The 20,123-nt window shown below is 50.0% G+C and overlaps 2 protein-coding genes across 2 annotated transcripts in view; one reads left to right on the top strand and one right to left on the bottom strand.

Moving 5' to 3' along the window:
• Positions 1 to 8,997, bottom strand: part of LOC122368622 (embryonic polarity protein dorsal-like) — a gene marked incomplete at its 3' end in the record, with an annotated part of 29,040 nt that extends 20,043 nt beyond the window's left edge. The window contains exons 1-2 of the mRNA XM_043342761.1: positions 8,855 to 8,997; positions 8,400 to 8,506 (exon numbers count right to left, since the gene is read on the bottom strand). Of these exons, the coding sequence (XP_043198696.1) occupies positions 8,400 to 8,475 (76 nt within the window). The remainder of the gene's footprint in view (positions 1 to 8,399; positions 8,507 to 8,854) is intronic.
• Positions 8,998 to 14,732: 5,735 nt separating this feature from the next.
• On the top strand, positions 14,733 to 19,968 carry LOC122368624 (HEAT repeat-containing protein 6-like). Its single transcript, XM_043342764.1, has 2 exons — positions 14,733 to 15,042; positions 16,694 to 19,968. Exons 1-2 carry the CDS (start codon positions 14,955 to 14,957, stop codon positions 19,621 to 19,623), a joined length of 3,018 nt encoding a protein of 1,005 aa, XP_043198699.1. The 5' UTR covers positions 14,733 to 14,954; the 3' UTR covers positions 19,624 to 19,968.
• The last annotated feature ends 155 nt before the right edge of the window (positions 19,969 to 20,123 follow it).

The following is a 20,123-nucleotide window of genomic DNA, read 5'->3' as shown; positions in this document are numbered from 1 at the left end:
GAAACTAATTGAAATGAATAATTGGCGGTAAGATTATTGCAAAGGCATGAGAAATTAACGTAAAATACATCATTACCGGTCTTATAACCTCATTTCGCGTATGAAACCTGCCAGAGTCCACAGAGTTTCATATTCATCCCTAGGGTGTGCCAGGGTGGCGTGTCAGTCATCTTGAACCCCTGCCCGACCCGACGCCTCGAGTTTTAAAGACATCTAAAAACTAATAACGTAAATAATTTGTGGTGAAATTGATATAATATGATCAGAAAAGAACGCAGAATAAATTAGTATCGGTCTCAAAACATTATTTTGCCTATGAAACCAGCCAGAGCCCGCGGAGTTTTATATTCATCCCTAGGGTGTGCCCAGGGTGGCTTTTCTCATCTTGGACCTCTACCAGGCGCGACGCCTCGAGCTTTAAAGTCCTCTAGAAGCCATTGACGGACATAATTTGTGGCGAAATTAATGCGATAGGATCAGAAATAAACGCAGAATAAATTGGCATCGGTCTCAAAACATTATTTTACCTATGAAACCAGCCAGAGCCCGCAGAGTTTTAAATTCATCCCTAGGGTGTGCGCAGGGTGGCTTTTCTCATCTTGGACCTCTGCCAGGCCCGACGCATCGAGCTTTAAAGTCCTCTAGAAGCCATTGACGGACATAATTTGTGGTGAAATTGATACAATAGGATCAGAAATGAATGTAGAATAAGTTGGTACCTGTCTCATACCCCTATTTTGTATATGAAAGAAGTTAGAGCCCACCAAGTTTTAAATTCATCCCTAGGGTGTGCCAGGGTGTGCCCAGCTGACTGCGGGTCCAAGGATGAAAATTTTGTAGGCGTATCCTGCGCAACTTAGTCAAAAGCGAATTGCATAGGTAGTGTTTAATTTGCGCAAGCAGCGGCTCATCCGTTTTGCGTTGGCAGCAAACCACTAATCATAGTTGTTATGAATATCCAAAAGCATTTATTCAGAACACAAACCTGGTTTTTACAAACAGTTGAGGTGATCAAGGTCATTCAACGCATATTTGTTATTCACAGCTGGAAGTGTGCAAGGTTATTTTCTTTCGTTGTCAGTCAGGGTGAGTTGTTGGGTTTGTGCCTTGATTTCGCATCTTTTTTTCAGGGAAATTATGTATTATGTAGCAAACCTATAAGTTCTAACTGTCTATATGGCGCTGCTAGGTATATCTGGTAATCTGGCTGTTAATTGTTGAGCATGAGTTGAGCATTTTTCAAAGATGAAAGAATTCCAACTTACCTGGTTTTGGGGATGAAAATATTTTGCCCATTAGGTGTGATTTTCCACCCAAAATTCCGAAAAATGGAACACTGCTTGAGTATGAATGTTAATACAAAAGCAAGTACTGATCAGCCTAAAAACGAACTGATCCGCGAAGTAATAGAGCCGTACCTATGCCCAAACCACAATTCAAATAGCACCCATTGCATCAGTATTTTTGAGGCCAGAAAAGACGCCGGCAGAATATTTACACCAGCTCGAATGCGGGAGCATGGATACTTATCAGCTACGACGAGTGTTCACAAAATGTAATGTCTAGAAAACTGGTCAGGCATTGCACAAAAAAGTACCCCCGTGTACTTTACACAGATACTGAAACTCGGGCCATCAACATTCGGGCACAGACCAGTGAGCATGGTGACTGCGATCGCCCCTCAGGAAGCCGGTAACCGGCAGTCAGTTTATACTGCTAACAACAGAACATTTTGTTAACACGTGTCTCACCGCGCTCCTCCGAACAAAACGGATCAATAATGGATACAATTTAAACATACGCCGATTCGCTATATATCACAGCTCGAAACGTTGCAATCGAGCCATGCAAATAACAGTTCCTGGTGAAAAATTGTAGCGAACCAGCGCGACGTAGCGATGAGCGATCGGTCAGGCTAAACCAGTCTAAACTAAGCGTTTTATTCCTTTAAATGCAGTAAAATGCTTCCACAAAACACCCAATGAAAGACATTTTCCATCACTAATAACGTTAAACTGCCTTTAGAAGTCCATGATCATAGGTAATGTTCAGCTGGGTCCTGATACATCCAAAAGCCGATACCGCATTGTTTTCGCCACCGCGGGTGCAGTGAAACATAAAATAATTCAGCAGTTGGTCAGAATAGTTAATCGCGCTGCGTGCTTATCATTACTTGTATCGCCGGTTACGTTGCTCGGAAAACCGATGACTCAACTAAGAGATCAGTACTTGTAGAGTGAAAATACCCGAAAGAACGTAGGTCGTCCAAAGCAAACCGTTGAATAGGCTAGGAGTTTATTTAGTATGTTGTGCAGCACTGCATTAAACGACGTTTTCAACAGCTCTTTTAAGCAAATAATGATAAACAGATAATGGTACGTATCCCTCCCTCAATAAACATCAAATCTTATCGTCAGGAGGGCAAGCTTCGCGCAAATTCAGTCGCCATTGGACTCTTTAAGCTGTAGTATGGGATAAACGACAGGGAGCTCTTCCCAAACTGAAGCTACTCGATTAGAGGAAACCTGACAAGGCAGTGACCATATCCTACCTTAGCAACAGGGCCGGTCAGAGGAAAGATGCACACGAAATAACTGAAACAAACCACGCCATTACTGACAAGACAAGGAAAGTGGAAAAGCGATGGAACATCGCTTTAAACATATAAAAGGATTCCTTGAACAGCTTAGTGACTAAAAGTGCCGTAAGGTTGGGTTCTACTAGATAGTAGAGTGATATCAAATATCAGACAAACTACTCACTACTGCTATAACTCCTTAACACTGCACGTTACTTGAGAACCTTTAAGAGAAGAAGACTCCCCGCCGGTGTGACAATATGACCAGCTGGCAGCTATGCCGATTCAAATGTAGCCCAACGCCAAGTCTCACTGGTATAAGAACTGCAGCCCTGAACAGAAGTGGAACCAGACATCATTATCTCCACTGACATGCAGAATCTATCAAACCGAGAAGCAGTCATGTCCTTTTCCTCTTACCACATGCGTGCGGCGAGGAAACAATACGCTCACGCACCACAAAGTCCCGTTCGAAGTCAAACCGCTACCGAGCAGAAATAATTGCACCCTGCGAGCGCATGCCAGTTGGTATAAGTCGACAAGGGTTTACAACGGGACATCGAGAGCACGTGAGGTCACCAGACACTTGAGTATGTCGGAGCTCGTGGCTCCTTCAGACACCGCCGAGTACCCGGATTGACGTCAGAGTCGCCCTCACGTATCTGTGTGTGCCGTAGTCTAATCGTGAGATAGACGGGCCACAATACAGATACGGTGTAGTAGGATGTCTGCGTCGTCATGCGTTAGTCATATTCAAACACGTGCTTCTGACGCGGCTGTACGATTATATTTTTAATCAGTGTTGGCAAGTTTTCATCGCATTTATTCCTACATTATCTATCGAGGCTTTCAGCATTGATGCAGCAGATCATAAACGATAAAAAGTGGAAGACTTGAATCAGAAAAATGATCATAATTAATCCATATCAGAGATCCGTGGTAGCACCACCGTATCCATTTTCACAGCAGGGCAGCAACATAAATCCTGATCATTCTAACCATGATCAACCTTTCCGAAAGCATTTGTGAAGAGCCACGAAAATAAGACGGTCACTAAGATGCCACAAATTTAAAGCAGGTGCTGAGACAAAACACTGGCCAGTCCCATTCGAAATTTCAAACTCTATTCCCAAAACACCTCTCCAAAAACCCATAGCATTGCATCGGATCACAAACATCCAGCTTTACCAACCTGCAGATATCTACAAACAGATCACACCTTGACCACAACTGGCACGAAGCCGCCTCATCACCAAACCGGGAGCCGGTAAATCCAGAATCACCACCGCAATCAAAACTGCCGTGAAAGGCCCGGCCGGCCAATACCGTTCGGTAGCCGCACAGAGCCAATGTCGATGAGTCCTCGGTTTTTCAGTGCACCCGGCCGCACGGAAGGACGGGAGGGAGGGCGGGGGCAGCGGGGGCGGTGGGGGGGGGGGAGGGGAGGAGAGGAGAGGGACGTACTGTCCGTCCGCGCGACATACCGCCGATATCCGGTAGTTGCACGCACGGTCAGGCACCGCCCTGGTCTGGGTGAGTAGCGGAGCCTGTTCTACGCCACCGGACAGGCAGTGAGTGGGCGGTCAGGTTAGTGATAGAGCAGGGGATACATAGAAGATAAGAGGAAAGCAGGAGAGTAATAGAGGGGTTAGGGAGAGAAAGCCGTATTTTCAACAAGGTCGAACTATTAAATTCTTTAACTATTTTATTCTAAATTCATCCTATCAGCTTAGTAAAAAAGCCCATCCGTTGTGAGGCACCACCATTCCGAACACTATCATCGTCCGTGGAGAGGAAGCGACCAGTATAGCACGCTGGACATTTCAACAGCCCACGGATGTGACGCCGATATCACAGCGTCACAGGACAGCACATTCGTCACAATACCCCGCTGTGCAGTGACGCCGCGCCGTCACGCGGAACAGGACGTGCCGACGCCGAGATAGCTGGCGCCTCATCCGGCGCCGTGCGGACGGTAATTCGCTGCCATCGGCGTTGCACGCCGGCCGATCGGAGCTCTCTGGGAGATGGTTGGAGATGGGTGGCCCGTATAACAGCACGCGAGAAGAGATGGGAGGGGGAGGGGAGGGCAAGGGGCGCCGCAGACATGGTCCGTTCTCAGACCGGGATTTTAGCTCCGCGGGATAAGGCGGAATTGAAAAAAAATGCGGTTCCGGAGAAGTGTTTGCCTGGTGGAAACAGAGCTGTCGGTGGTGGTGGTGCGATTATGGATGCTATTTTCGTCTTGATGGTCACCGGCGAATATGTGAAACATTCGAGCAACTTTCGGCAAATAAAAAGCTGTGGACATAAAATATTATTCTAGACAAATTTGCGATACCCAATTCGGTAAACATTACTTGATTTTCAAACACGTCAGACCTCAAAATCAGCCGAAACACACAGACACGCCCGTCCTTATCAACTCCTCCCTGGTTAAAATCAAACCGTTAACTTCATCATTTCAGCTACCAGAGCTCAGGGACCGCTCGCGTTTCGCCAGGTGCCGACCAATTGTCAGCCACCGCGCATCCATCTGAGCTCGAAAAGTGCACGCTCGATCATCACCCGTGAACACTGCGATCCCAGCTGCGCAATCTGCACATCCGTATCCAGGCCATGGTCAGATAGCAGCTCGAGGCCGCGTTGCATAATAAAGCATTAGGTCCTTTTTCACAACCCGGGAGCCCACATTTCCGCCACACGCACACGCGTGTCAGCAAGCGTAGGCGTAAGACACCTAAACGCAAAGCGGATTCGTTCCGATTGAGCAGATAATCTGAAGATTGGCTGTTGAAAAACAGGATTCTAGCGCCTGGACTGTATGTATTTCGGCACGTTCAGATCCGGCCAGTATCTAACAAGCAAGACATTCAATCTGACAGGATATCCTTCAAGCGGAATCGCACTTGCCACGTCCGGCGCCCGATCGTCAGCCCTCAGCGCAGGATACGACATCGACGCTCCACGGCCTGAACAGGCGAACAGTGCCGGGCTTGTAGAATCACTTCTAATGAACCAAATCAGCCGAATTTGAATTTGCAAAACTAGCATCAGTACAGGGTATACTACTGGCACAGCAACCACTTCATTCCTGCCCCGACCGGAGAAATCCATGCACGTTCGTTCTCGCGTGGTCCAGTGAGGACAAATCTACCTCTACCAACTTTCCCATGACTGCGGCGACCCGTGCTGCTCGCGTGCCGCCGCCGTGGACAGCGGTCACACTCAGTCTCTGACCCGGGCGGTCGCAGGGATCTACGTCCACCGGGCAGCGCACGGTGAACCACCACGGGCCACGGAAGAGGCGGCATGGCCCACCCTGGACCGTCGCCGCCTCCTCGAGCACGAGGGAAAACACACACCGCCGAGCGGCCGCCGCGCCCGGGCACCGCCGCTTACAGGAATCCCAGCGACAGGAACACTTCCCACCGACAACGGACAGGCGCAGGACTTTCCTGGAAGGTAACAAAAATGGCCTGTCGCCACTCACGGGATGGGGTGTCCCGCACCGCGCCGACGAGCGTACTACCCAGCGCCGCTCCAATCGGAGGCAGTGGGGCATCGAGCCCCATCGCGCCGCGTGCCAGGCACGTGGACGGCCAACGAAATCCCAGCGAGCTGCGGGCGTGACTTTCACATTGATATGGACTATAGGATGATCGGTATGAATGCAAGAAATACCGAATGAATTGGCGATATTCAGCTCTTATGATAGGATTGCTCCAATGCTTTTCAAACGCAATATGCTAGTTGCCTCAGTCCAAAGCTAGCAATGCATGTGTGCAATGTGCCACGGGCCCCATAGGCACACATCATTGTATGTTGTTTGTTCGAAAATACAGCACCAGCACCAGGGCGAACCGGTAAATCGGTCACTTTTTACGACAACCCACTGACATGCAAATAGACACTGGTACTCATACCAGCAGAGAATCTCACTAAACCAACAGTATTCCCGTTTCGAGTTCAGACAAAGCCACCTAAGGCAACCGACCTTCATCAAATAGAAATGGGCGCCAACTGTCATGAGCACAACGGACCCAGCACGCTGTATACAGTCGTCAACCAAACAGTTCCAGGAACAGACACCAGGCGGCAGCACCTGCTGATTGCCGAGCGGAGCGCAGGACGGCTGAGCCAGGGTATATTGAGGGCTGAGCTGCTAATGAAAGTGAATCACATTGATGACAGTCGGTTCCCGGAGCGTGGAATGGGATGCGCTACGGTACGCGGTAGGCTTTGTTTTGTTTTGACGAGGACGGGAGAAGAGGGCGTCAAGTCACGCTTCATTACATTCCAAACACACGCCGCCTGATGAGAGTGCTATCAGGAAGTCGTATCATTCACGTTTCCATTTCTTGGTACCACGTGCCCGGGTAGAAACATCACACCTTCAAAAACATTACTTACAATATATTGTAATTAATCAATCGATGAGCTAGTATCAAGAGATAGGTCCTAGCAATATCTACAGCTATAGCTGGTTGCTGGATGCTATTTGCCGGTTTCGCAATATTGCCGGTTTCGTTTGCAGCCACAAACAAACAGCACACTCCCATGTTGGGCGCAGTCGCAGACAAGATCAGATAAGAACGGACCGAGTCAGGCCAGCCAGCCAGCACTGAGCCCTCGCCGACGATAAGCTCCACGCCACCAGGTAAGGTAGTCCGCCACGTGTACGACCGAGCTTTGCCGACACCGCTCTACGGGAACACAGTCTACGGGAGCTCGCGGACGGTGCATGCAGACAGCATGCCACGGTTGCGAGCAGCGTCTACCGAGCCTGCTAACACTAGACGCAAGGTTCATGATTTTGATTTTTGATGGTGGATGGTTGAGATTAGGCCAGCCAATGCCGCATTGTAGAGCTGGGGTCCGTCTCATTTAATGATGTTCCGTCTTCCGTGGCTCAGTTAGTAGAACGAACTCCGAGTAGCGAGGACCCGGGTTAGAGAATCCCCGGCGATTAATATACGACAATGAGACGGGAATGGTCTGTGGTTGGTGGCATCAGTCGCAGCCAGTTGAATTCAGTAAATTGGGACCGACTCGTCTGACAGCGGGAGGCGAGCAAGCCTAACTCTGACATACCAAAATCTCCTGAAAACTTCCCCGAGCAGAGTCGGAATCAGCCGCCGTACGACAGAGGACCGGACCCGTGAAACAAACTCTTAGCATTAACCATGACTGAGGAATTCTGTCCACTCAATGGGTGTCATAAACTTCACTGCTGCAGTGTAGAGTTCAGTGGCCCTTTGGGCGGATCAGGCATGGCGCGGTGCAGATTTTGAATGGGGCAGTGAGTCCAGCTGTGATGATGTGCTGAATTCCTCAACTCTCTTGCTATGCTTCCCTTTGAGGTTTGGGATGGAGGGAGAGGGCACCCCTGGGCTACCAAAGCATTTAGCAACCTCTAAGAACTACAGGAATTCACAAAATCAAATCATGCAAGGAAACAGCACATCCTTCTAAGCTTGAAAAGCGAGACCACTCATCAATGCTTATGGTACTTTTGACACATAACATTTCTAAGTTACACTTGACTACCTGCTGAGTCAGGTAAGGTTAGCTTAGGTTTTGGAATTTATGCTTACAGCATAGGTACCTTTTTTTGGGGGGGGCAAGTGATCATGTGAACAACTTTCCAGGTCAATATATGAATTGTGAAAATATGGTGTGGTTCATATTCATTTTGAGCCCAGGATGAAAAAGGTAATTTTTACCTAGGTAGGTAGATAGGAAGGTACCTCATCAAGAGGCCTTAAAGTTAACATGCAAAACAGGCAAACTAAAACTGAACAAGTTGGCAGGTACTTACACACATCACTGATGTTGAGTCCAACTCCTCGCTGCTGTTGACCTGACGCCTCTGATGCTATCACAGCGGCTTCCATGGTGGTATGATTTGCAGAGTTTCACCTTGACCTAAACACAAAAATCAAAATCCCATGAAAAACAAAGGTAATAAATTTATCCTCAGCTATGTAGCAAAAAAGAGTATTAGTATATATTAGGTCCGAGTGGCGAACGGATTATGAAAAGCACATTATATGATGTATTTTGACCTCCTGATTTCATAGGCCTTGAGGCCTTGAGTGCGATCGCACTGAGCAAACCCAACCTGAGCCCCTTCCGTGATTCGGCAAAGTAAAGTATATTTAATCATATGCACTACCTAATCAAAACACAATGCACAGTTACGAATAACCAACGAATAACAACCTAATTCATCACCAATGGTCGTAAACGGTAAGGTAAGGTATTTTTGCTTACGGGCCACCACAGGAGGTCGTAAACTATCTACCCCTATAAAAATGAATTATACACTAATAACAAGGCCGTATAAGAGACTAATAAAATCAAAATACTACGCAGAGTCATCACAATAAAACACAGTTCACACCACACGCAGTTTTACAACAAGCATCTATATCGCCAAAAATGATTGCCACCCATTTCGCTCATTTCTATGCACTTATTGAAGAGTCGAATAGAAATCGAAAACATATTTTCTTGAAAGACATATTATTATTCACCCAAAATACTCTTTAAAATCATTTGTTTTGAAAAACAGGACAGTCGGTGACACACCAGGGAAATAAGCTAAAATTAGAGCGCTCTATTTATTGCTCCCGCTTCTTCACCGTCTCCCATAGGGTCCTGTGTTGAGCTGGTGTCGAGGCTCTAAAAATGACGCCGATTTTTGCACCCTTCTCACGAAAACCGCTCGGACCGCCTGGAAACCAATTGTTCCGCTCTAAAAATTTCATGATCGACGGGAAAATGAATGAGGAAAAGATTGGTCCTGAAATAATTCTGAACTCCCTGTAGAACATATCGAAATATGTCTGCAAACTAGGAGCATGTCAAAATCGACAAAACAATACAAATAAACTTACCGGGATTTTTTTATTTTCCATGCATCTGTGTATGAAATCAGTCGGTTTTTTGGAAAGATCATCCTCTGTTTAATAAATAATTCCACAATTGCAATCGAGAAAAAAAAAACATTTCCGCTGTGACAGCAGTTTTGGCATTGTGCCAGTAGTGTGGCGTGCGCGGTGCTGCGTGATCGTCGGGACGGAGTTGTGAGTATTTTCGGTGTTTTAAATGGTTGATGGCCATTTGAACCAGCTTCATATTATTTCCTACAAATTTTTGCATCAAATTATTGCTTTGAAAGACCATTGAAACCCCTTATCTCTTCATGAAACACGATCATATTCATCGTCGACGAAAATGGCGCGGGACTCCATGTGCATTCCGATCGAAATAAATCGTAAATTAAATAATATTCGATGATAAGTATCATATTCTAGTGACACATTTTCATAAAATAGGGCATAAACTTTGCAAGGAAGTCAACATCGGATAATTGGATTCTTATTTTGCTCACATATCCCTTGTAGTAGTCAAATGGCTCAATTGTTAGATAGATGTAAGTATATGTTTTGGCTTGATGTTTGCTGTGAAACCACCCAGCCACTTGCTGGTTGAGTGGTTTTCTGATAATTACCTGATAATCATTTCTCCTTTTCCTTAAAAGAAACTAAAATTCCTTTCAAAGTAATCCATTTTAAGGAAAGGCGGCTTGCTCATTGGCATTTCATGTTCTTGTTTTGTTATTGCTGGCAGTATTTTGATACAATAATGCAATATGAATTTTTTGCAATAATAAAACCTAAGACAAACTTAGTTAATGCGTCAATCAAACACCGAACAGAAAGATTGTGAGTCCTTGTGACGTGAAGCAGAATATTCTATGAATGTGTTTTATAGAATATGCCAAATATTAAATTAATTATTATTTGATACTGATAGCTGAGCATGTGAATTATGCCACAATATAATTTCATTTTCTGGTTTTGAAATAGCTGGCAGTATTTTACTTCAACAAATGTAATATACATGGAATACATGTTGTTATGTTACCTATTAATAACAGCCAACAGAAGGAGCTGTTTCAGCAGATAATGTTTATACCTTATGCATTACCTTTCTTTTCTGCAGGACCATGCTTCCGCTGGGTGGTCGACATTTGCCTCCTGAAGAAGTTGAGCAACATGAAGACCACCAGATGAGGTGTCTGCAGTTCATGTGGAACTCTGCAGACTACAAGTGTTATGCCAACCACAACCAAAGTGCTGTGATCATGGAGGCATGAACTTCATGACAACACTTCAGATTTGCAGTTGAACCAAAGTGTGATTCAAACCACCTGTGGCATCTCACTCAATGTGTGAACAGTGTGATTATTGTGCAGTGTTCAGCTGCAACTAAGACATTTATTAGTGACTTGTTTTGCAATTAGCCACCAAAAGCATTTTTTGAGCTGGCTGCTGTAGCGCAATAGTGGTAGTGTTTTGTCACTTGTCAAGTTGTCAGTTGTGCATGTTGCATGTTTCTCTTCCCTCGGCCCTCATTATCAGTTAAGTGGTGAATTGGCATCACTCAGTCTCCCCAGATCTCCATTGACTGTCTGTCAACCACCTAACTTGAGATGGTATTTGCTAATAGTGTCAGAAAAGAAGCGATTGTAGACATTTTTAGGAATATGAGCTCCGTTTCATGCGTGTTCCAGGGTTCATTTTGTCACATGTCCCATAGTGTAATAAATGGAATTGGAAACTGTTGTTCCCTTTTGAAGGTACTCGCGGATGCAGAAAGCGTTGGGCCTAATTATTAAACGCACCCTCCTATCAGCGACGCACGAAATCGACAAATATCATCCTTTTTAGAACAGGAGGAAACGAAAACTTGTGAACATAGCTGTACCTACAACAGTGCATAAGGAATTGAAATTCTGGGAGTTTTTGAAATTCGGAGAAACTCAAGTTGTCGACAGGTATGCCCCCTTGCACGTCAAAGACCGCCTAAAAAACAAACGTCTACAAATGAAGGCAGTATTCGTATGTTCGTTGTAATTGCAGCAGCCTAGCAACATGTATTGCGGTCCGATGGCGAATTACACTCGTGCTAAAAAAAACTATGCAGGTAACTGCCAATGCACTTAGGTCATAGGTGAGGAGAGGAAGGGTTATGTCATACCTATGTCAACATCATAGAAATGGCTTCATCTGAGCTGTGCCTATTGTACATAATTCAACCAATCTATGCATTTCGTTTCTTGCAATCTACTCATGCTTTCACTCCAGCTTCAGAGTAATCATCCCATATTGATTTCTATGGCGGTTTGCAATTACTAGCCACGTCTCACCTCAGTTTGGTGGCCCCGCATCGGCCCACTCGGCCGCTCTAAAATTGACTTACGGAGGAGGATGGTGGCTTTTATTTTAGCTTCTCCGCCGACTGCGGGGAGCGCCGTCGCCGAGGTAGGAGCAATAATTAGCTTATGTTAGGGACTAATTTCCACGCTTAATTAACATTTTAATGTTATTTTAATTAATTCATGTTAATCTTTGACGCATTCTCTTTCTATTGATACCATCCACCGGTCTGAGAATTACTGCCTCGCTGCGTAAGGGCCGATAAAAGATCACGCTTTTAGGGGTATCTCTTCAACATGGGGCAGGAGCAATAAATAGAGCGCTCTACTTTTAGCTTATTTCCCTGGTATGTCACCAACTGAGGAGGGTGAGTTTTTTTGTGATGATGTCATTTCTGCTTTTTCATGGCTTTTTCACATTGAAAATGGAATGGAAAATTGCTGTGTGAATTGACCTTTTATTGTCATATTTGTTTAAGTCAGTGCAAAAACAATGAAAATAAATAATCTTGCCTTAGACATATGTTTTTGCTCTTGTTTTCTCAGAAATTGTTTTCCGTAAAATTTAACACCTATGCTGACAAATGTAAACCTGTCAATCAATGAAAATCGACCTAATATCACTGTTGATTGATGCAGCATTCATGCCAGCGCAAGGTCACTTTGTAATAATAAGCTGCATTTCACATAAAGTAAAGTGTTTTATTTTTGAAAAAAAAAACACTAAGGAGCATATTTGATTCAGTTTTCGTAAATTTCAGCATAATCTCCGCTGAAAACAACTAGTCAAACATTACAAAGTTGTAAAAGGTTTTTGCTGTAAATTAGCTGTTTTTTGTAAGTTAGGCATTCCCAACGCTTATGTTTGAAATACGGCGCAAACAGTGCTAGGGGCCTGTTCCAGCGCCTCCAGAAACCTCCAGAAACCTCCAGAAAGCTCTAGAATCCTCCAGAGAGCGTTCCAGCGCCTCCAGAAAGCTCCAGAAAGCTCTCGCCAAAGCTCCAGAAACCTCCAGTAGCCTCCAGAGAGTTGAGAGGTCCAAATTTCTCTGGAGGCTCTGGTCTAGAACCATGGCGCACATGTGACAATCATGAATGTAAACAAAGAACTTTTGACTGAGAATTTTACAACTTGAATGTAAAGAAAATTACATTGCTATAATTTTGTTAATGTTTCTAAATAAAATTGAAAACAAATTTTGCGTTTCAAGAGAGAACAATTGCCATTCTTTTGGTATCTGTGATGCCAATCTCCAGAAATCTCCAGATTGCGTTCCAGCGCCTCCAGTAAAACCTCTGGTAGAGCCTCCAGTCAAGAATTTCTACTGGAGGCGCTGGAACAGGCCTATAGTGTCTTGGGCCCACCAGGGGGGCGACACGGCTATTCGCGCAATGTATTAATTTATGGGCCGCGCGGGGCCTCGCGATGACGCGGCTGCCGAGGCAACTGCTCAGCGCGCTAGGATACTTCTGGCGGGGCGGGGCGCTGAACGGTGTGCAATGAATGGGTTATGGTCGGGCCGACAGAGATGAGGTATTGAATTTGAATTGACATCAGCAATCGGGTGGGGAAGGAGAACGTTCCTAATCGAGCTTGGGTTGGGGAAAGCCGAAAATATCGCGATCGGCTCATAGCTCAGACAGGGCCGGGTGCCGTACCATGTGCTGTATACATATTTAGGCGGGCAGACAGAGATGAGTTATTGGATTTAAATTCACCTTACCATCGGTTTCTGGTGGGGTTTGAAAATGGTTTTAGTCAAGCTCGGAGTGGGGCAACCCACTGGCGGATCCAGGGGAAGGCATTTGGGGCAAACGTCTTCCCCCACATTGGCAGCGCCCGAAATCGCTTTTCGAGAATCAAAGAAAACTTCACAACTTTTCTGAGGAAATGTTGGTTAATCACACTGCACAGCAGTGCGCAAGGAATCGAAATCAGAGTTTTTTTTTTAATTAATTCCGAGAAACCTTTTTGGGGTAAGCCCCCGCAGTGTCCAAGACCGCTTCCTGGATCCGCCAGTTGTGAATAAGTCACGGTCGATACCGAGCTTCGGCGGGACCAGGCGCTGTATACGTTGTTCTTTCAATGAAGAGGTGGACAGAACAGACACCTAGCCCCACATCCTACTGCTATGCCCGTGCTTCTGTGGGTGAAGCACTAAAGCATCACGGAATCCCACAGGACCTGCGAGTCGACGAGGTGGGCCGCTTTGGCCGCCGGGTACTGCAGCTCCCTGGAGTTGCCTGGGACCGATGGCAAAACAACAGCTCCGGCGGTGCCCCTATGGGCCGTAGTAATTAGCGAATTCCTGTAATGTAGAGATCATATCCTCAATAATATCCATTACCATTTTATATTCCTAAACAGTATGACAGAACAATTATGCTTGCCTACGTTCAGGCATTACCTCTGATGGTCATACGTCCAGTACAACATGTGTTGTCTGTCAAACAACAATCGACGACGGGATCTCTTCTCATTATCAATGACGACGGTTGTCAATTCACCCACCCCGTTTCCCTAAAAATAGACGGTCAGATTCGGCCTGGGTCCTTACGACCCCTCTAGATTCGCCAGAGACGGGATCGGATCGCCGTTATTGCACCCGTCTTAGTGTCTTTAATACTATGACAGCTTCGACCACGGACTTCGGACGGGGTGATCGTTCCACGAATGTACGAACCATCCAGGCCTAGAGTGCATCGAGGTTTAAAAGAATGCAGTCTGTAGATCAATAAACATAACAATGGTGGTATACAACCACATTAAAATATCTCCCCGGCTCCCGCAACGTTCCAACGCCCCTCCGTTATGCATTCGCCTTGTGTGTCCGCCGAGCCGGCTTGCCTCCAATGACGTCATCGGCCGGCCGGCGGCGTTCAAGGTCAAACGGCTGGTGTCCTTACCTGGAGTTCTATAGCCTTGGGGCCCACCCCCCAAGAAGGCCCACCGCACACGCACAACCAAGGCCATATAACGCACAACAACTGCGATTGTAGCTGAGTTCATCGAGCTCTAAGGATATATTGGGTTCATTGGTCCAATGCAAGGCGTCCAATATGTTTTCTACAGTGCAATTTAATTCAGTTTGATGCTCTTTGACTTACATTAATTGCGTCTAAACGGTTGCTAGCTTAGGACTTAAGATGGATGGAAATGGAGACCCAATTTCACTAGCAGCTCAAATATCTCATGCTAAGGATCTTCTAGGAAATGTTTGGCGACAGTCAAATGGTAAGTATGGTACTTATCTGCTGCATCAGCATAGACATTAATAAACTTAATCAGGGGTGGACAATTGTGCCGAGTTGGGGTAGCATGAGTTCCCAGTTCCACGTCGGCTGCGCCGGCTTGGCTTTGGAGCTGCACCAGCCGGCGGAGGTCAAAGTCACCACTAGGGCGGCTGCGGATTTGCTGCGCCCATGCAACCCCAACTCGGCATATTTCTCCACCCCTGAACTTAATTCAAATGCATTGATGCGTTTATTTTCCTATATTTTTTTTGTGTCTTGATACTGTTTGTACTTTGCTAATTATGGTATCAGTACAGATATTCAGATCCTAGTTCCTACCCATATATACCTCAATGGCATATATGACACAAATTGTTTCATTTTGTAGCATTAGTGAAGATTGCAATCCCCAGTATCGGTTATTGTAGCTATCATCGTATGACCCAGACTGGAAAAAATACATGTTATGCCGAAGCCCGAATATGTCCGGCGTAGTGGCAGGGTTGCGGCAAAAATTTCAGTGCATGTCCGGTGTATCTTTGTACATGCCGAATTCACTGCATGGCAGTGGCGGAATTTTTGGTGCAAGGCGGCCACAAATTTTTTTGGCGAAAGATGGTCACCGAATGTAGTTGGCACTCTGGTCAATCTAGCAGCAGATTCGCCCTGCGGACGGCTCTGGAGAGGTTTTCGGGACGAGACGTCCCTGCCCCGGTCGTTGCGTGCTTGAACTGGCGGCCTGCCCTGAGTCTACTCAGCGTACGAGCGGCCGCCCAGGTGAGGCCTCATGGCTCAAACCTCGGCGTGGAGATAGGTAGGTATGAAAGATCTTTTTGAACATCGCCGAGCGTCGCCAAGTAATACTGCAGTGGGTTCCTGCCCACTGCGGTATATCGAGGGGAATGACGGCCTGGCGAAACGAGCGACCGCCCTGCCCTCAAGCGCCCGCTCGCTGACCAGGGCGGTTCATTGTGCGGCCTCGTATCAATGGCGCGACAACTGGTCCGAGTCACTATTCAAGCCACTCCTCGGGAGCACGCCGCCGCTCCCTATCCCCGGAGAGGACCGAGAGGACGCCGTTTCGGTGCACCAGATGAAGGCGGGCCACTGGGACCGCTCGCTCTATGTATGTGCACCGAATCAGCTGTCTCCACTCTGCATTGTGCCAGCAGTGCCCAGATAAGCGGTGCCCCGCGGCGCTCTGCGCTGTGTGCCGAGAAGAGGCTGATGTGCCCGAGCGCGTGGTGCTCCGCTGCCCGGCCCTCACTGGCTCCCGCCAGCCTCAAACACACCGCTCCGCCAACTTTTGTGGCCCCGGAACTTCCGGCTCCGACCTTGTTTCATGGCACGACGCTACAGTGCTCTAAGCGTATCAAGGTATTGGGTTTCCGTGGAAAAAAACTTATTTAGCCCCGGAACGCCGTGTCTGGCTGATATAGCCCTGATCGGTAGATTTGCACGTGTGCTTTATGAAAAAGTGGCCTAATTTTGGCACAAATAGGCACCCAATTTTCAGCGCAAATCATGCAGAAATGTGAGCGCAAAATCGCTTGCGCCTAATTTCGGCGCAAGAGGGTCTCACGGGCGTCCGGCGTAGTGTATGGATATTTTCCAGTCTGGCATATGACCCATTTTGCCTTTTCTGTTTTCAGTCGGCTCTGACGCCTGGCCGCCGGCACTGCTGGACCGCATGAGGCGGCTCTGCCAGCAGCTGTCAGTCTCTCGAGACCAGGCTCTGGTCTCTGCCCTGCTGGAGGCCTCTGACGGCACAGCGCGCCTGCTGTCCATGCGCCCGCCGCCGCTGCAGACAGAGTGCCTGCTGCTGGCGACCAGAGTGCTGGCCGCTGCCACTGCCGCTGAGCTGGACGTGGACGTGGAGCCGCTGCTGGACATCCTGCTGGCAGAGGTGTACTCCCCGCCGCCGCCGCTGGTCGACAAGCTGGCCGGCGCGGCGCGCGCGGCCGCGCTGCTCGGCGCCCTCGACCAGCTGCTGCAGTGTGACCACGAGGCGCACCGGGCGCGCGCCGGGGAGCTGCTCGGCGCCGGCCGGCTGTACATGTTCTTCGGGCTGGCCGGCTGGGAGGAGATGGCGCCTCGGCCGCTCTACCCGGTCCCGCAGACTCCGCACGACGCGCCCACCGCCGCGCCCGAGGCCGGACGCACCGAGAACGGGCGCGCCATCCGCTCCTCCACCGGCAAAAAGGTGCGCCGCAGAAAACCCAACGAGAGGAAGAGCATCGAGCTGCCGCCGGGCTCACACCCGGGCGAGGAGCCGGACGAGCGACCGCCGCGCTCGTGGCTGCTGGCAGAGTCCTCTGACTCGGACGCCGGCGGGCCGGACGGCCGCCTGCGCGCCGCCCAGGTGCGCGTCCGGCAGGCGGCGCTGGTGCTGCTCCACTCGGTGGTGCGCTTCAACGACAAGCGGCACATGCTGGGCTTCTGGCCGTCGCTGGTGCCGGACACGCCGCACGTGCCGGCCCGCACGCTTCTCACAGTGGTGCTCCAGGACCCGGCGGCGCGCTGCCGCCTCTGCGCCGCCTCTGTTCTCCGAGAGATGCTCGATTCGAGCCGGTTCTTCCTCACTGGTGTCGACGACCGTTCGTCGTCGGGGCCGGCCCCGTTCACCCCCTACTCAGTGACAATGGCCTGCATCGTCAAAGAGCTGCACCGCGGTCTGCTGCTGGCGGCGCTGTCCGAGAAGTCGCCCCTCACTCTGGGCTCGGTGCTGCGCGCGCTGGCCACGCTCGTGGCTAACGCGCCGTACCACCGACTACAGCCGGGCCTCCTGACTAAGGTCAGTCGGCACGTGCGGGCCTTCTTGGCGCACCGCGACTTTGACGTCAAGACGGCCGCGCTGTCAGTGCTTATCAACGTGGTGTCGATACACGAACCACTGCCCGAGGTGTTACAGCTGCTCCGCGCGCCGGCACTGGTCGACGAGGTACCCTCCGATGACCGGGGCACCGAGTCGTCCGCCGCCTCCGCCGACGAGGCGCCGCCCCGCACCGACGGCGGCGAGGAGCTCGAGTTTTATGACGACGAGTTTGATGACGATACCGGCGATGGTACCGGGGACGCTCCCGGCGGCGCGGCGCCCGGACAGACTCCGGTCCGGTCCTGGCTTTGGGTGCGCTGTCGAGGGTTTGTGCTGCGTAAACGGATCGCTCCGCTACCAGGCGCGGTGAGTCCGTTCTTCTACCCGACGCCGGTGCGCCTCCAGGCGATGAGGACGCTGTGCGCGCTCACCAAAAACTACCTAGCCGCCGTCTCCGACTGTCTGCCCGAGGTGAGCGCGCTCGTGGACGTCTGCATGCGTGATGAGGACGTGGCGGTGCGGCTGCACGGTGCCAGGCTGCTCGAGTGTGTGGGTGACGCGGCGGCTCCGTCCCCGGGCGCGGCGGGGTATGACCTCTGGATGGCGGCCCTGACCGGCCCTCTGCCGGCCATGTTCGCGCCTGACCAGAAGCGGTTCGTGCGCGCCGCCGCGTGTCACGCGCTGAGCACCATCGGCGCCGGCGTGTTCGAGCGGCTGCCGCGCGACAAGCAGCTACTCTGTGTGACGCTGGTGCTACCTCTGACAGCTGACGAGGAGGGCACGGTGCGGAGCGCCGCGGTGCGCGCCGCCGGCGTGTTTGTCCGACTGCCCAGTCTCGCCGAGGACCCCGACTATCTGCTACAGACGGCCGAGGCGGCGTGTGCGGCGGCCACCGCTCGCCACGAGCAGTTGCCGGTGCGCGTGAACGCCATCTGGACTCTGGCGAATCTGACGGACACGCTGGTGCAGCGGCCGCCCGACTGGCAGCCCCTCTCCATCACCGTGCTGGAGAGCATGACCACCGTGGCTCTGCGGGCCGCCGAGGACAGTGACAAGGTCAAGGTGAACGCGGTGCGCGCGCTGGGAAACCTGGTGCGCCACTTCTCGGCAGAGGCGTTGGCCGACCCGCGGGTGTCCAGTCTCATACCGCGCTGTGTGGACGCCCTTATTCGCTGTATGACCACCGGTAACAGCCTCGTTCATATGAAGGTGCGCTGGAATGCGTGTCACGCGGCGAGTAACGTGTTCAAAAACGCCGCGCTGCCGTACGCGACAGCTCAGTGGCGACCGCCGCTGCTCGAGGCGCTCTGCAAACTGGCGAGCAACTACAAAAACTTCAAGGTGCGCATTAACGCGGCCCTGGCGCTCTCGGCACCGTCCAAGCGGGCGGTGTTCGGTGACCAGCTGCCGTACGCCTGGCGTCACCTGTTGGAGGCGCTGGAGACGGCGCAAAACATCACCGACTTCAACGAGTTCAAGCACCGCGACACGCTGCTGCGCCAGGTGTGTCTGACGCTGTGCCGCGTCGTCTCGCTGCTGGAGCCGGCCGACCTGGCCGAGGCGGCCGACGCGCTGGCCTCCCACCTGGACACGGTGTCGGCACACCTGGCGCGCCTGCCCAGCGCGCTGCTGCCCGAGCAGTCGGAGCCGCTGCTGGCCGCCCAGGACAACCTGCGGCTGCTCAAACAGCGGCGAGCCGGCGCACTCAGCGCCGAGCAGAGCCGGGCCGTCGAGCTGCTCTCCGGTGCGTTCGCGGCACCCAGCTAATGGGGCGACGTGTTTATCATTTAACGGCGAACTAACCCCTCTCTCATTGAACAGTCTGGTTGACCGACGTGTACTTATACCGGGTGTGCGTTGCGATAAGTGCTTTGGTGGCTCGTAACCATATCCGGGCCTAATCGATGTGTGTGATGTGTTGGCAGTGTTTATCATTCGTTTTTAGTGGCGGCAACGGGCGGCTACGCGACTGTTGTGATAACTGGTTGGGTGTCCAACCACACATGTGAGTTGTGATCAGTTATGACATTGGCCTGTAAGTGCGATGTGAGGACAAGAAATGTGTGTTTCATTTGAGTGCGTGAATGAATAATAGCTTCGAAAATAATCATATTTCGGTTCGTCTTTTGTGACTAGATCTGGAGGTGGGTGATGGGTAGGGTCGTGGTGGAACTGGTCGAACTGGGGAGGCAGGTAGGTACAATTGGTACAAGGACCAACCTGACCTAAGTTTGCCTACATTACCTTCTACAATTTCTGCTATGGCA

The sequence above is a fragment of the Amphibalanus amphitrite genome, unplaced genomic scaffold, assembly GCF_019059575.1.
Source record: "Amphibalanus amphitrite isolate SeventyFive unplaced genomic scaffold, NRLGWU_Aamphi_draft 000962F_arrow, whole genome shotgun sequence".
In the NCBI taxonomy this organism is placed as follows: domain Eukaryota; kingdom Metazoa; phylum Arthropoda; class Thecostraca; order Balanomorpha; family Balanidae; genus Amphibalanus; species Amphibalanus amphitrite.
Note: the sequence above shows the minus strand (reverse complement) of the source record. Positions and strands in the feature narration are given on the sequence as shown.